Source organism: Zootoca vivipara, chromosome 3 (genome assembly GCF_965207765.1).
Source record: "Zootoca vivipara chromosome 3, rZooViv2.hap1.1, whole genome shotgun sequence".
NCBI classification, from domain to species: Eukaryota; Metazoa; Chordata; class Lepidosauria; order Squamata; family Lacertidae; genus Zootoca; species Zootoca vivipara.
In genome coordinates this window covers 105157276-105173674 of record NC_142586.1, presented here as the reverse complement: position 1 = coordinate 105173674, position 16399 = coordinate 105157276, and the positions used below count along the sequence as shown (strand labels likewise).

The following is a 16399-nucleotide window of genomic DNA, read 5'->3' as shown; positions in this document are numbered from 1 at the left end:
GTACGTTTCAGTAATACCCCCCCCCTCTAATTATACTCTAGGTTTTTAGTTTTGATTTGATTTCATCCACCTTCACATTATATTACTCTCTTATAAAATAACAGTATCTGCTGATCACAGAAGCCACCACAACCCTATGGAGTGTAGCATCAAAAGAGGAAAGCATAGTATTTCGCTCCACAGAAGCAACAAAAGAGCCCCACACCTGTTCACTCTGAAACAGCAGCGAGGCAACAGAGAGGAGCGAGAAACTGCACAGAAGGGTAAGGAGCAGCAGGGTCGACCACAACATGCATGGATCTGGAGCAATGCAACAATGCACTTCCAAAAATGGCTCCACACCTACCTACCTTTCCGCGCGCCCTGCGTGCGCGCTCTTCAGCCTAGTTTCCACCAGTTTCTTTCTACTCTGCAGCTGTTTCCACAGTTGGTTGGTGCCCACGCGAGCCAGAGGGTTCAGCTCCCACATGACACACAGCCAGCATGAAGAGCAAAAATCTGGCTCTCCTTAGAAGGGCCGAGCTGTCAGGTCTGCTCTTCCCCTTTGCAGAACTGACCTGCAGTGCGGACGTGCGGGCCTGCCTAGATCCGTGTCTTTCTCTCCCCCCCAGCCCCCTCCCCCGCGCGCCCCAGGAACTGATTAATCACTTTCTCTCCATGAGATCACCGGTCCTAATAATTTATGCTACTATTACTCCCGCCCCGTTTTTCACCACTTTTCCTTAAATTTCCCTCCTACCTAAGCGGGGATGGGGGGGGGGGGGAAGAAGAGAAGAAACCTTTCTCTTTCTTTTTAACCCCGTCCCCAATCTTTCTCTGGGATAAAGGCCCTTTATCGCAATGCATAAGAACACGGGCCCGGCTGCCTCAGGTCAACGGCCCATCTAGCCCAGCTGGGCACTTCCGACGTGAGGCAACCCGAATCCCTACAGGAGCGTTTAATAACTTTCGAAAATCATTTATGGACCCCCCTCCCCCACGCCAACTGACAACCCAAAGGCAGGCGCATTTCAAATCTTTAATCTCTGAGGTAAACTGGAGCCAAGTTCCCCCCCCCCATTCTTCTTCCGAACGCTTCCCTGTCCCTCGGGCTGATCCTCCCTCCTTCTAGCTTCGGCCCTTTATATAGACGTCCCTTTATGCGGCCTCCTCCTCCTCCAGCCACCCCGCCCCGCCATCTCCCCTCCCACCAAGCGGCAGCTCCCCCCCCCCGCTCTTTCTCCACCTCCTCAGGACCCGCCGCCCCTCGGACGCGGCATGCAAGCTAGGGCGCCATTGGCCGAGCCGCATCGCTCCTTCCGTGCGGGCGGCGAGGATTGGGTGAGGGTGGGAGGAGGAGGAGGACGAGGCCCGCCTTGCCCGTAGCTAGAGCGAGTGTGTGTGTGTGTATAATGTATGGTGAGTGAGGAGAGAAGGGAATAAGGGAGGGGGAGAAGAGAGAGGAGGAAGGCGCGCGCGCGCCGGGGTTGAGGGTGGGGGGGAGTTTGCCTTGCCTTGCCTTGCCTGCCTGCCTTTTTCCCCCCTCCCTCCTTCTCTTGCTCTCTCTCTCCCTGGCAGTGTCAATGGCTCCTCCTGCCACGGAGCGGCGACGGGCTTAAGCCGAAGCCGGGCCAGGGGGAGCTGTGGGCGACTCCCTCGAGAGAGAGAGACGGGGGGCACGAAAGCGGCGATATTTGAGGCTGGGGGAAGGGGGAGGGAGGGGAAAGCGCGCGCTCGTGAGGGGAACGAGGAGGAGGAGGAAGAAGGAGGAGAAGGGGGGGTCACCAGCGGCACGAGCATCTCCCCCCCCCCGCAACCTCGTTAACCGCCGCCGGCGGAGGAGCGACCTGAGCGGCGACTGAGGAGAAGCAAGGAGGAGGCTCCTTCTTTTCCACCGAGAGAGAGAGCTCTCAGTCGGGCCGGTTCCCCTCAGCCGGCGGGGGGGCTCCCTCGTCCCTTCCTCTCCTTTCCCCCTCCCCCTCTCCTCCCCCCTACCCACCCCGAGTACCGGAGCCCGGGAGGAGCGACCCCCTCTCCTCCCCCCGCCCGAGCCGGCAAATGAACTCGGTCCGAGCCGCCAACAGGAGACCCAGGCGAGTGTCCAGGCCGCGCCCGGTGCAGCAGCCGCCGCCGCCGCCACCGCCACCGCCTCCTCCCGCTCAGCCGCCTCAGCAGCAGCAGCAGCCACTGCAACTGCCGCCACCGCCGCCGCCACCGCCGGAGAGGAACAACAACGCCGCCGCCGCTGCTGCTGCAGCCGCCGCCGTCGCCGCTGGGGAAAGGGGTAAGAGGCCGGGGGTGGGAACGGTGGGGGGGGACAGCGGGTGCGTGTGTGTGTGTGGGGGTAACCGGGTGGGGGGGTCCCCCCTCATATAACTGCGAGGCAACGCTGTTTCCACCACCCCTCCCTCTCCCTTCAAGGCGTACAGGCCGCGCTTTGTTTGGCTCGGGCCCTATTGGGGGTTTGTGGGTGGGCTGGGTGCCTTTAAAAAAATAAGCTCGTTGTGGGTTCCTCTCAGGTAGGGAAGGGGGGTCCGAGAGCACAGCGCCCCCTTTCGGTTCTCCTGTTGGGGAGGGGGGAGAGAAGAGAGGCCCAGGATCTCTCTCTCTCTTTTGGCCACAGAGTGGGGAGACCACTTCCCTCCCCCCCCACCCCCGTGTCCGGGACACGGCGTGTATCCCAGTAACTTGTGTTGACACCTTTCCTTTTATTCTCTCCGTCCCCTCCCAACTCTTCCTCTCAGCCCCCCCCCCTGCTTGCCTCCCTCCCTCTTCCCCCCTCTTTTCTCTCCCTCTTTTTGTAATGGTGTCTCATGGAGACAAGAACTGCTCTTTCTCTCCCCCCCTCCTCTTCCTCTCCCTCCCTTCCTCGCCCTGCCCCAGTGTTTTTGCTGCGCAGTTTGCATTCAGTGTGGCTTTGGTTACCCGGGCCCGGAGGAAAAAGAGAAGGGGAGAGATCGGGAGGGTTTGTGTGTGTGTGGAGGGGGTGTTGTTCGGTGGGGTGGCAGCACCGAGGAGAGGAATTGCAGACCGTTTTCTGTCCGGGTAGATCATCGGCCATTTATTTATCTGCCTCCTGTCTCCTCCGCCCGCCCCCCTCCGCCTGTTTCAGCCCGTCGTTCTCCTCCTCCACCGCCACCCAGTTCACCCACCGCCCTAAATAAAAACCCACAAATATTTGCTCCTGGTGTCAGGCTGCTGCGGCTGGCAGCCGAGGAGCCTTCTCCTTTTCTCGCGCGTGCGAAGGTTTCGCTTCCCTGCCTGTGCGTGCTGGTCCTGGGCCTAGTGTAAAAATGTTGTCAGATTGGAGGTAGTCAGGGAAGCACCATTGTCTGAAAGAACTGGGAATGTAGTCGTGGTAGGGAATCCTCCTCCTCCTCTTCTTCTTCTCTCCCCCCCCCCTCGGGTTTTCCTTCCTTCCTTTTTCCCGTAATGGAGGCTTTAAACGTTCATCGTGCAAATAAATAAAAACAGGGTCTTGGGGGTTTCTATTACTGGGCGGCCCGCGGCGGGGAGGGTGATCGCTCGCTCAGCTGCATAACTGTTGCCATATTAATTGGCTGGGGTTCTCTCCCTGTGTTGGTGTGCTGTCGTCGCAGGGTTATTTTCTAAAGGAGAAGAACAGGGGTGGGATCGAAGGAGACATTTTGCATTTATTATCTGGTGGGTTGGATTTTTTATTTTTTATGCGCTGGTGTCGCACCTATCGCATGATAAAAGGAGACTGACCTGTGGTACGGTGGTTAAGACGTTTAACAAAAACACCCATAGCCGTTGTTGTCCTTTGTTTGAGAGTGGGGATAATACGTTAGAGGGGAAATGTTGTAGTCCTAAGAACTGCATTGTAAATCAAGAGTTTTTGGGGTTTTCTTAAAGATAAAACTGGCTTCCATTAACTCAATAAACAAAGGGACAGTAACCTGCTGAAACGCTTTTAATTCTTTCTTTCCTCTATGGCTTTCCTCCCCCCACCCAATTGGCCAACACAAGAATGTTGCCCAAACCACATAGCTGTGTATTTTCAGAGGATGTGATGTCCTATGCCCAATTATGGGTTTTGTGTAAACCATTAAAAATCTTTCTCACATCACTTACATAATTACTGATTTTTTTAAAGGAGTTCACTTCCTCCTTTTGTATGTCCTGTATTGTACATTTTTGCCCTCTTGTGTTACATGTGCATGGAGGTTTTTTAATTATGAGCTTATGTGTTGACAATTTCTACATAGTTGAGCAAGGTTTTGTGACAGATGAGGAAAATGTAAAGGGAAGATTGCTGTTGAATACTTCTATTGATTACTGAACTGGAAGTTTTCATTATGACTATTTATTTTATGTATTTAAAAATATTTCTAGGCTGCTTTTGGGGCAGTGTCCATCTGAAGTGACTTATAGATGTAAAGCATGAAAAGAAAATACCAAAATGTTATCAGTGTTAACCAACCGACCAGGCTTAATTATTCTGCTATTATTAATTTCCTACCTCTGGATATCATTCATTTTAATACAGAATTTTAGGATTGAGATGTTTGTGCATAATATAAATATTCACTTGACAACTAAGAAGACATATAGTTAATCTCAGCAGGAGATGTTCTGCAGCCAAATAAATGATAAGCCCTTTCATGTTTACATATTAAATATAAGAATTATTAGGGTGGCTGACAGATTTTTGGGCCTGAAAAATTCTTCCAGTTCTTTACTCATGTGAAACACCAAGAAAAGTATATTTATGAAGGTGTGCTTGAGTTTTTTTACTCAGACTTTTAAAGGTCAGTGGTAATATATCTTTCCTCAATGTGATCTTAATCCGTTGGCCATTTTAAAAAATATATATTCATCTGTTCTTCCTTAATTTTGGATCTCCTGGGTGTTCTAAGGTTCAGGTATCTTTTAAATTGGGATACTAAGCCTGATTATTCAGAAGTAAATGGCACTCAGAGAAGAGTATTATTTCTAAGTGTTTAAGATTGAGGACCCAAAGTCATTGGCCTTCCATGGTCACAAAGGCAGGTCAATCAAGCAAACAAGACTTTAAGGTACTAAGGGTATACTGTATTTGTTCTTTGCAATATGTATCTATTTTGTATTTAGAAGAAACCTTATAAAACAATTGAGAAAATAAGTCACTTCATACGTAAGATACTAGGAATTACTTTAGAAAGATAAACTGAAGTACAGTAGAGACCTATTAGATGAGGCAATGAGTATAGTAGCACTCTGAAAATGTGAATTCTAGGGATAAGTCGTATGATAACAAATTTAGACTTGTTTAATATCTGTATACTTTTTGCATGCTTGATTTGAATGTTCAAATTGTAATGTGCATTTCTTCATCAAAAGCACTGCTTCCAAGCATCTCTGTGATGAGGTGTGCTTATATATGCACTGTTCATTGTAGAAATGCTACTGGTTTGTGCACCTGGTGAACAAATTCGTGTAAGCATGCAATCAGAGCAGACAAGAAATGTCTACAAGTATTGGAAAAAAATGCAGTTGTGTGAATCAATCCCTCAGTACTGTACAAAACAGGAAGTGAATCGTGCAGTACTGAATTTATATCTATCAGTGCTATTTACTTCAGCTGAGTTATTTTCAAATTAGTTTTATACAGTATTTCTGAAAAGGGTCAAGCTTTCCACAGTTGGAATGCTACAATGTCTTACTACAAGATGAACTTCTTTTTTGAGGGAGGACAGAATTTAGGAGCCAATTAGGAAGAGAAACTCACTGCTTAGTGCAGTAACCCAGGTGTAGTCACCAGGCTCAGTTATTTATGCATCAGTATTGTCTGTATATTTGTATCCTGACTATGGTGCTTTCTAGTGCTATCATAGAATTATGGCTCTTAGACTGAATACTAAATGTTTTCTCTCTTGGAAATATGTTTAAATTAATATAGTTTTGTCTCCTGTAGTATATTGTAGAATTCCATTTTAGGGATTTATAGTAAAAACATTGTTGTTTAGTCGTTTAGTCGTGTCCGACTCTTTGTGACACATGGACCATTACCATGACAATAATTTAAATTAGCAAACGATGCCTGCTGAACCCGTCTATGTATTTTACCTAATTCAGACCTGGTTGTGACTTAAGCATATTTATATATAACTTGTTCCAAAAAAATGTAATAACATTGAAAGCAATGCAGTGGGGATAGATTGATGCACATTCTGTTGTTGACTTTTGTGTTCATAGTTCCAGCAAGCAATATATATTCAGGATCTTGCTTCCACACATGGATCCGTTCAGCTGAATTAAGGTGATACAGTGGTACCTCGGGGTACGAACATGTTCCGTTCCGGGTCGCAGTTCGTAACCCGAAATGGTCGTAACCCAAAGCGCCATTTTGCGCATGCGCAAAGCGCAATTTTCGCACTTTGCGCACGCACAAACCACGCGCACTGCTTCTGCACATGCGCAGAACGTGCGTGCAGCGAAAATACTTCCGGGTTTGCGGAGTTCGTAACCCGAGTTGTTCGTAACCCGAGGTGGTCATAACCCGAGGTATGACTGTATTGGGAATAGAACATGGATTGATTTTTAAATTACGCCTTTTAACATTGATTTAAAAACAGTTGGTTAATTTCTTAAAATTGATTCTTATGTAATTATACCATCAAACATGTTATTTACAATGTGTATAGACTTCAAGAATTGCTTTTGGATGACTAAGCAAATGATCTAATAAAAAACACAAACTATTTATATGAATTGTATGTCTCAGTATAACAGTAACCTGCTAACTGTCTTTAGTTTTGTAAGGCTATGTGGGATAGTCTGGCCTGATGCACCTTGTTCACTGTTGCTTCTACTATATAGATGAGTTCATGTGGGCTAATTTGTAAATAGTGCAGATATGTGGTGGACTTTGCTGAAGGTCAGAACTATTCATCTTTACCTTTCATATGTGTTACATTTACCACACATCAGACATGAATCCAGAGTTAATTAATGAGAAGGCATGTGCTGAATACTGGCATCAACAATGTATTTGAAGTTGAAGTATGCTTAAGGCCGTGTCATATTGCTAGATACACCTCCACTATGCATGGTTAATGCTGTTTGTTTATGGCAGGGTAGTTTTCTAATCATATGGTTAATGCTGTCACCTTTATAATAGAATCATAGAACTGTAGAGTTGAAAGGGACTGCGAGGGTCATCATGTCCAACCCCCTGCAATGCAGGAATATTTTCCCCAACGTGGGACTTGAACTCACAACCTTGAGATTGAGGTTCATGCTGTACCAACCGAGCTATCCCAGCAGCAATAATCTGTTTAGGTGAAGACATGCTTCCCACACACTGTAAAAAGGTGACCATCTTGTGCTATATATGTGGACTTGATCTAGTGGCTAGAACCAGATGTGTGTTGAGTGCCGCTGTTATGATCCAGCTACAGGAGACCACACACAACACTCGTTTGTATTCAAGGGTGCAAGAATCCAGATTCCCAGTAGCCACTGGCATGTAAAGCTTGTGTCTTCTGTTCCCAGTCACTGCAGAGTAGGTATAGGTAAATTCTGTTTGGCTTCCAAACTATCAGAAAACATCTGCTTCTATATCTGTATTGTCCATGCTAAATTGGATAATCGCTCTTCATCCCACCAAATTTATTGACTACGTGTTTCATTTTTTAAAAGGTGAAAAACACAATACTGGCACTTTTAAAATAATTTATTATTGACAGCAGGCCTAGTGCAGAACTAATCAACATGTGACTTAAAACTAAGGTGTATTTCATTCAACTGAGCTACTCTACTGCCTAATGAATATACAGTAGTGTGTGTGTATGGGCTAATAACATGCATATATGTGTTACCTGTAAGATGTATGAATTACCGATATTCTTAAGGAATTATTTCTTGGGAAAGCAATATGTTAGGTATGCCATTCTATTGCTCATAATATAATACTGTACTGATTTCCATGTTTCTTTGGAAACATTTTTAAATTAAGAAAGCTGCATTAATGAAAGTTTGTATTCAAAGTATTGTAAATTCCTACACCCACCCACGCGGGTGGCGCTGTGGGTTAAACCACAGAGCCTAGGGCTTGTCGATCAGAAGGTCAGCGGTTTGAATCCCCGCGACGGGGTGAGCTCCCATTGCTTGGTTCCAGCTCCTGCCCACCTAGGAGTTCGAAAGCACATCAAAGTGCAAGTGGATAAATAGGTACCGCTCCGGCGGGAAGGTAAACGACATTTCCGTGCGCTGCTCTGGTTCACCAGAAGCGGCTTAGTCATGCTGGCCACATGACCTGGAAGCTGTACAATAGAGTGAGATGAGCACCGCAACCCCAGAGTTGGTCACAACTGAACCTAATGGTCAGGGGTCCTTTTACCTTTACACCCTTCCTACTGCATCTGCTCAATCCTGCCGAAGAATTGAGCCTACAGTGACACTCCAGAATGATGTGTGAGAGAACTGACAGATATAGGAGGTCCACATTTGCACATATGGAAATGTCTTCCACACATTCAAGAAACTCCATGGACTTAGTTCTAATTGAAGCATTTGTCATGGATCTAGATCCCATATCTATCCTGATAACTTTATATACCTGATCCGGAGTTGGAAATTTATGAGGCCACTTTGCTGCTCATTGCTTGTTTTTTGTGTGTGCCTATACTGTACAGTGTGTGGCATGTGCTGGTTTTTAGATATTTTTGTCTCCTAGCACTGACCATTTTGTTTGATAGATTGACACTGTACTGTATGACATCATGGCATCTCATAAACTGGGATGACCTCTGTAAAGTAGCTGTGGTCATATCTGCATAGTTTTAGCTATAGAAAAGCTGAAAAGTGGTGACGTTTGCTGCCTGTGTTCTTGATGGTGAGACACTACAGTACTTGCTTATTTTTGAAACTTATAGTGACATTTTCTGTTTGATTTTATGAGGTATGTCTTTAATACATAACCTGGTGATATTGCTTGCACTCACATTCTCTTTTGAACACTCAAATATATGTGGTCAAACTGCATTTATGTATTAAAAAATATTTTTTCCCACCACACATTTAATTTTAAAGATAATTATGTTTTAAAGAGCACTTCCAACGTGCCAACAATGAATAAATACATGAATAAATACAGAGCAAAAATGTGAACTGAGAGGATAAACTTTAATTCAGAACAGTTACAGGTTGGGGATGCGGTCCTGTTTCTGCTGAAATGTCCTTAACCATCAGCAGAACCAGGATTTTGTATATTACTTTTAAAAGGTAAAGCTGTCAATATAAGGGTGTTGGATTCCATTAGGTAGATATTTTTAAATGTATCTTTAATATTTTATACTCTTTCAGCCTGTTTCCAATATTTGCTGAACTAGCAAATCGTGGTTGGACTAAGCTCAGCTAACTTACCGTAGTTTAGGATGTGGAATATTATATTGCGCTTATACAATGTTAAAATCATAATGGTATATTGGAGTTGCAGGAAGATACTATGATGATAGGTTTTGGGATTTATTGATGTGGTCGGTTTTTCCTAGTACTGTACATGGTAATGTGCACTTGTAGCACTTGAACTAGCTTCTGTTAATCTTGGGATGCAGTCTTCTACTCCAGTAGATTCCAGACACATTGCCTCTTGGGAGTACACACCTATTGACTATTATCATATTCTTGGTTGTATGTTTAGTTCAGTTAGGTTACTGGTTAGGTCTGTGTACAAACTGCTCTTGAGTGTGTGCTCAGAAACACTCCTGCATTTACACATTGTGGAGAAAGATAGCAGCAGTATTAGGCAGTCTTTCAGGGAAGCGTTTCTACGACTAAGAATCATATTGTTGTAGGTAGGATCTCTGAAAAGTTTCCAAGGAACTCCAAGGTTTCCTGGAACATAATTTTAAAAATACTGTTCTGTTTAGTTGAAATTCTGGGCAAGTTTGTACCTTTGTTAAAAAGAGAAGATGATAAAGTTAGAGCCGCAGTGTTTAGTTGATTGACCAGCTTGATTGATTGAAAGGTTTCCAATTTGTTTTTAAAAGGTGCCCTCACTTAGGAAACAGATCTTTTTGGAAAGTTTTGTTTTTAAGAAACAAGTTTTTTTGTCTATTTGTGTCTCAGTGAACAATATGAGTGTGGGTTTTAAAAGAAAACAGGGTTCTTGACTCACTAATGAATGAATCCAGTACTTCAGATTTGTGGCCAGGTAAGATTAGCTCTTGTGCAATGCTTTGAAAGAAATTATACAGGTTTCATTTGTGTAGTAGTTCTTTATTTATTTTTACCAGCAGCTTATCAGATGCTTTGAGAATTCAGTCTTGTACAGAAAGTACAATACGTTTTTATATATGATGTAAGCTGCCCAGAGTGGCTGGGGAAACCCAGCCAGATCTGCAGAGTATAATAAGAATAAGAATAAGTAGTCTAGGATTAGAGATTTCCATATGGAAAACAAATGCATGTAGGCTTAATGGGAAACAACCATTTTTAGAATGATGGTACCTTCGGAAGGAGGCTTAATGTTTCACCATCATATACATTCTGCTAGTTCTTCTGTATATGTTAGACTTTGGCTGCAATACTAAATGTGCTTTGAACACAGTGGAATTTCTGTTTTATGCAACATTTTTGGCTGTGTTTTATTGGGCCCTAATTATACCACCTGTGTAAGGTCCTATCTGCAAAGATCTTGCAGAGGATGAAATAGAACATGGTGTGGAAGGGACATTGGTAGAGGCAATGTTAGCAGTTATGGCCAAGATTGGGACCTCAGCTTGAATCCACAATAATTTCTCATACTGCATTTCTCTGCCTGTACACACACGTGTGTGTGTGTGAGAGAGAGAGAGAGAGAGAGACGGACGGACGGACAGATAGATAGACTACAGTTGTTCCCCTCAATACATCCATTTGTATGCTTATGAAGAAAGTACCCCCATCCCCTGATGTAAAACTCTGCCTGAGTCTGCATCCTGTGAACTGTTTCCATGGCAAGATGTCAGAGCAGGTCTACAAACATGGCAACCAAGCAGCAACAGAACTCGCTGGGAACCACAGAGGGAACAAATGAACAAATAGAATACTTGCCCAGCATCAGTATGAAGGTACTGTACTCAGGATGACAGACAGGTTGAGTAGGATTGTGCTGAAAAAGTAGATACTTTGCTGTAATAGGGAAGAATTGATGTGTTCTTTTTTCAGACATAGGAGGTACCATATTTAAAAATGAATGCATTTTTTCTCCACAGGAGAATATGGGGGGGGGAGGAATCAACAGGTTATAATATTGATATAGAAATAAGCATAAACTGGACATATACAGCACTTCATTAATAGTACTATAAAAACATAGCATAAAATGAAATGGTAGATGCCTTTTGTGTTATTAAAGTGTATTTTAATCATGTTAGTATAACTGGAATGATTTTAGCTCTGAAAGATTCAAATACAGTAGTGATATTGTAATGTTCTGCCTTCGTAACATACTTCCACTAGTGCAAATGCCCTGCTTGCAACAAACAATCTGCTTCAAATGGTTGGAGGAATCTAGAGCAGATTGGTGATACAGTCATACTTCATGTTGCCTCCGCTGTGGGTTGCATTTTTTCATGATACGAACGCGGCGTACCCAGAAGTGTTTACTTCCGGGTTTCGCTGCGCGCATGCGCAGAAGCGTTCTGCGCACTTCGCACATGCGTAAAAGCGCTGCTCGGGTTGTGGACTTTACGGGGTGCGAACGGCATCCCGGAACAGATCAGGTACGCAACCCGAGGTACCACTGTACAGGGTGGTTGTTGTTTTTTTTGGGGGGAATGGAGAGTCCTTCGCATCCTCTGATGTGCTGTTCGTTGTCTTCCAATGATCCATCCCTACAGTAATTAACAATGACGATCTTGGATCTTTATGATATTCAGTACTTGTTGTTGTTGTTGTTGTTGTTTAGTCGTTTAGTCGTGTCCGACTCTTCGTGACCCCATGGACGAGGGTTATCATAAAGGTTATCATAAAGGAATGGTGAAAATCACCTAATCAAGCAGCAGATTTTGGTGCTGCAAAGGTCAGCAGATCCAACCTTGGGGCATAATTTAATAGGAAATTATCTTAAGCCCCATTCAAATTGTAGTTGCTCAAGGTAATTTCTTGGTGGCTTGCGTCTCATGGTACTGAGCAGGATGTGGCTGGTGTCATTTGGATTCCCTGCTTTAAACAGTGGGACGCGGGTGGCACTGTGGTCTAAACCACTGAGCCTAGAGCTTGCCTATCAGAAGGTCGGCGGTTCGAATCCCCGCGATGGGGTAAGCTCCCATTGTTCGGTTCCAGCTCCTGCCAACCTAGCAGTTCGAAAGCACATCAAATTGCAAGTAGATAAATAGGTTCTGCTCCGGCGGGAAGGTAAACGGCGTTTCCGTGCTCTGCTCTGGTTCGCCAGAAGCGGCTTGGTCATGCTGCCCACATGACCCGGAAGCTGTCTGCGGGCAAACGCTGGCTCCCTCGGCCTATAGAGCGAGATGAGCACCACAACCCCAGAGTCGTCCGTGACTGGACCTAACGGTCAGGGGTACCTTTACTTTAAACAGTAAAATATATTGGACCAGTCATTGATATAGAGTGATTTACTGTACTTCCAGTTGAGAAGATAGGCACACCTTGCTGGTAGAGGACTGTTTTTTTTTTTTGCACAGTTACAAGAAGCCTCAGGTGTGTCTTCCACACTAGACATGGAAACGTTAGTTTGAATTGGAAGTTATATGCATAAGCCATACTTAATAATGAATGAAACAGTCTTATTTCTGATCTGTATCACATTTATAAGTGTTCACCCATAAGTCTGTTGCATCTGTTTCAGCAGTTTTGTGTGTGTGTGCAGGAAAAAATATACTTAAATAGGCATTTCTACACTTACTTTCTCTGAATACTGAAAACTGAGTAAGAACGTTTGGGAAGTGTGAAAGCCAGTGTACAACAAAGTTATGGACTACACAGTAGTCTTCAGAGGTAAAGATTAGGTCAATTCATGCTGGAATTCACATTCACAAAGATCAAATTCCTTAAGAATCTCTTACCTATTTGACCTTTCTGTCCACTGTGTGTGTGTGGGAATTGGAGGACCATATGAGTACAGTGGTACCTTGGTTTAAGAACAGCTTAGTTTATGTTACAGGTAGGTAACCATGTTGGTCTGCCGTAGTCGAAACAAAATAAAAAAAATCTTTCCAGTAGCACCTTAGAGATCAACTACGTTTGTCATTGGTATGAGCTTTCGTGTGCATGCACCACATTGAGCTGCATGAAATGGAAGTTACATGAAAGCTCATACCAATGACAAACTTAGTTGGTCTCTAAGGTGCTACTGGAAAGATTTTTTTTTATTTTGTTTCGACTATGGCAGACCAACACGGCTACCTACCTGTAACTAGAACTATGGAAGGCACCACATTGAGCTGTATGAAATGGAAGTCAAGGTATTTGAAGAAGTGTGCATGCACACAAAAGCTCATACCAATGACAAGCTACTCAATTGTTTTGAGCTTAGTTTATGAACAACTTGGATTAAGAACGCTACAAACCCGGAAGTAGGTGTTTTGGTTTGTGAACTTTGCCTTGGAATAAGAATATGTTTCGCTTCCTGTTGAGTGTGTTCCATTTGTAAATTGAGTCCGCCGCTGTTATGGGAAAGCATGCCTTGGTTTAAGAATGCTTTGGTGGAAGAATGGACTTCCGGAATGGATTAAGTTCGTAAACCAAGGTACCACTGTAATGCCTACTCACACAGGGAGTTACATGCATAGACTCCAGTTTAAGAAGTTTGTAAGTGCAGTGGGGAAGTGTGCATGAGCCATGGGTGCAATATTACATGTACAGACTTGAATGCTGGAATGATAATGTGAAGCAGCACATAAATTAAAGAAACCAGTAACCTTCAATGCTGTGTATTGTGTCAGAGAAGTGCTGCATGTTTCTTTGCGTAGATTTGGTTGATTTGACATTATCTTTTTATGCTGTTATAGATGTTACTTGCAGCTGCTAAAAATATAGAGAGTAGAAAGTAGTAATTGAGGCTCATAGCTATATAAATGTAATAATGCAGTTGATATATTTTCAAATTAAAAAATGCATGCTTTTGGTATTGAAAATACTTACTCTTCTGCTACTTGTGACGATTTGTTATAAGTAATGATTATAGTGAGTGGAATCATGACTTAGTTGGACTGAGTAAAGCAGCCAAATTGTATTTAACAAATCAATACTGAGTTACAGGAATGTAACCATGAAACTACTGGTGCTATGCCAAAAGAGGCTTGGGAGGAGTTAGTAAATGTATGACTTGAGATTTCTTGTCTTACTGTTAATTGTTCTTAGCTATGTTGATTCAACATATATTGCTTCCAAGGCAGCATAACATGAGGAACCATGAACATGCTGTTATCCAAGCTAAAATGTGGCCTTGGAAACTTTAGTTATTGCAATTCTATTGTAACCAATAGAATTGTAGCATAAAGAGTGGTGATGACTGGTTGAATTAAATCTGTCATAATTAGTAGCTCAGATGGGGCAAGACTGACCTTGGCCAATATAATCATAGCAATTAGATAATCTAGTCATTAATAGTAGTTGAGTTGCTTGTTCCTTTTGAGTATAGACTGCCGCACAAATTTCAGCTAATTTCAGCTGTTTAGAAACCTTTACATGTTTAAGATTACCAGACTGCATCAATATGGAAACTTGTTTAAAGTGCTTTGATTTTCATCAAGAAATTTAAAACTAACAGGCTTGTCTTCTAACTGAGCATTTTCAACTCAAAGAATAGGGTTGGCAAAGTATGCTCCCACCCTGTTTACAAGTGGGAAGTGCTTATACCAGAGGAGGGTAAGTTTGCTAGATTTTCTTTTCTACCTGTAACCTCTCATGTTGCCCTAAATGATGTTCTTGTAGGGAAAGGTTACCCTTCAGGAGCTGCTTTCTAAGGAGCACAGACTTTTTTTTTTGACAACAGAGACTGAAAAAAATCAATGCATATTTTGAATCTGTCATGCAGCCATATTAACTTAAGAAGAGCCCTGCTGGATCAGGGCAGTGGCCCATCTAATCCACCATTCTGTTCTCACAGGAGACAACCAGGTGCCTGTGGGAAGCACACAAAGAGTCTTTTAATGCCAAAGTTTGGAGGAAGGATGGGGATTGTTTTGCAGTTGCACAGTGAAGGTCCTCAAAGAGCCCTTGTCTCTGCAGGGCAAAACTGGTAACCTCTTTCCACCTGCTGGCCTTTCCTATGTAAGACCTGGAAAGGTGGGCAGGGAAACATGTTTATATGAGCTATCCAAAGGTGCTTTCCATCCCTTTGACCTTCCCAACCTAATCTTCCCTCAGGAAATATGGGAAAGGAGCACTGGATTCTGCTTCCTAAAAGTGCTCCTTTTCCCATTGGACAGCAGCATCCAGGAGTGCATGTTCTCATACTCTTTCATTCTGTTGTAGACTTATGCCTTTGAGCAATGTTTTATAGAACAGCTTTGAACAGTTTTGTTGCCCAAATTTTGTATTGGATATAAATGTGTTAAACGTGAACTGATTTATGCTAAGATAGAATTATATTTTAGAGTTGGAAAAGTTTCATTATTTTCAGTATTGACATGTAAATTACTGAATAAATTGGACATCATGGTTTTTAAAAATCTATTTGAAATTCTGGTTTTCCTGTTTCCATTAGGAATAGGACCAGGCTTCCTCAATCTTGGGCACTGATGGTATTGGGCTGCAGTGTCCCAATCAGTCCTAGTCAGTATAGCCAATGGTTCTTGTAATGCAACAGCATCTGGGATCCTCTGTTGGGGAAGGCTGCAACAGATCGTCAGAAAGCCCCCTAAGACACTGATTTCTATGAAAACACATTTTTGATGGCAATGTATCGCATCACTGAACTGTCTTTATTTTTTGGGGAGGGGTCTGATTGGATTGTTTTTGTATATTGATTATATTCTGAACTTTGAAGTCTGTTCTTCATATGCTTTTTAGAAACTTGTAGCTTTTCTGTGGCAGGCAAAAAATGATTGCACCGCAAATGACTTTAGTAACACTCCTGCAATGATAGGGTTCTGTCTCAGAAGGACTGATTATGGGAGATGTTGCTGGAGTCTTTTCACTGCCTGCTGAGGCAAATGTGTGTTTCCCTAAAGCTCAGATTGTAAAAGAAGTAATGATTTTTGCATAGCTCTTTTCCTGAAGAACTGATTCATCTAGATCTCTAATAATGGGTATTTGGTTCCATTACGTCCATGGAAATGTACTCTCCAGTTCATGGAAAAACACAAACTTCTATGCAGTTAAGTTTCAGCATTTGTGAATGGGCGTTGCTGGACGACTTACGAGGGTATACATCTTGAGCAACAAAAAAACAGAGAATGTTGTCAATATACTACCTTAAATAATTCTAGTGTGCTCCTTAATTATGAAGGAAGATTCTCGAGAT

The 16399-nt window shown here is 43.4% G+C and overlaps 2 protein-coding genes across 6 annotated transcripts in view; one reads left to right on the top strand and one right to left on the bottom strand.

Moving 5' to 3' along the window:
* LOC148686394 (uncharacterized) overlaps positions 1 to 1195 on the bottom strand; it is a 28211-nt gene extending 27016 nt beyond the window's left edge. For 2 of the 3 annotated variants that reach the window (XR_015949360.1, XM_088667414.1), the window contains exon 1: positions 351 to 1079. Coding sequence is in view for 2 of the 3 variants with exons in the window: in XM_088667414.1 (XP_088523540.1) it covers positions 351 to 469 (119 nt within the window). In the remaining variant the exon portion in view is untranslated. Of the gene's footprint in view, positions 1 to 350 lie in introns of all 3 variants that reach the window. The other variant, XM_088667415.1, reaches the window with a different exon arrangement.
* A 166-nt stretch (positions 1196 to 1361) lies between these two features.
* FBXO11 (F-box protein 11) overlaps positions 1362 to 16399 on the top strand; it is a 65065-nt gene continuing 50027 nt past the window's right edge. The window contains exon 1 of one of the 3 annotated variants that reach the window (XM_035111069.3): positions 1362 to 2263. In XM_035111069.3, the coding sequence (XP_034966960.2) occupies positions 2038 to 2263 (226 nt within the window). In that variant the 5' untranslated portion in view covers positions 1362 to 2037. Of the gene's footprint in view, positions 2264 to 3171; positions 3338 to 16399 lie in introns of those variants that run through there. The other 2 variants (XM_088667411.1, XM_088667413.1) reach the window with 2 other exon arrangements.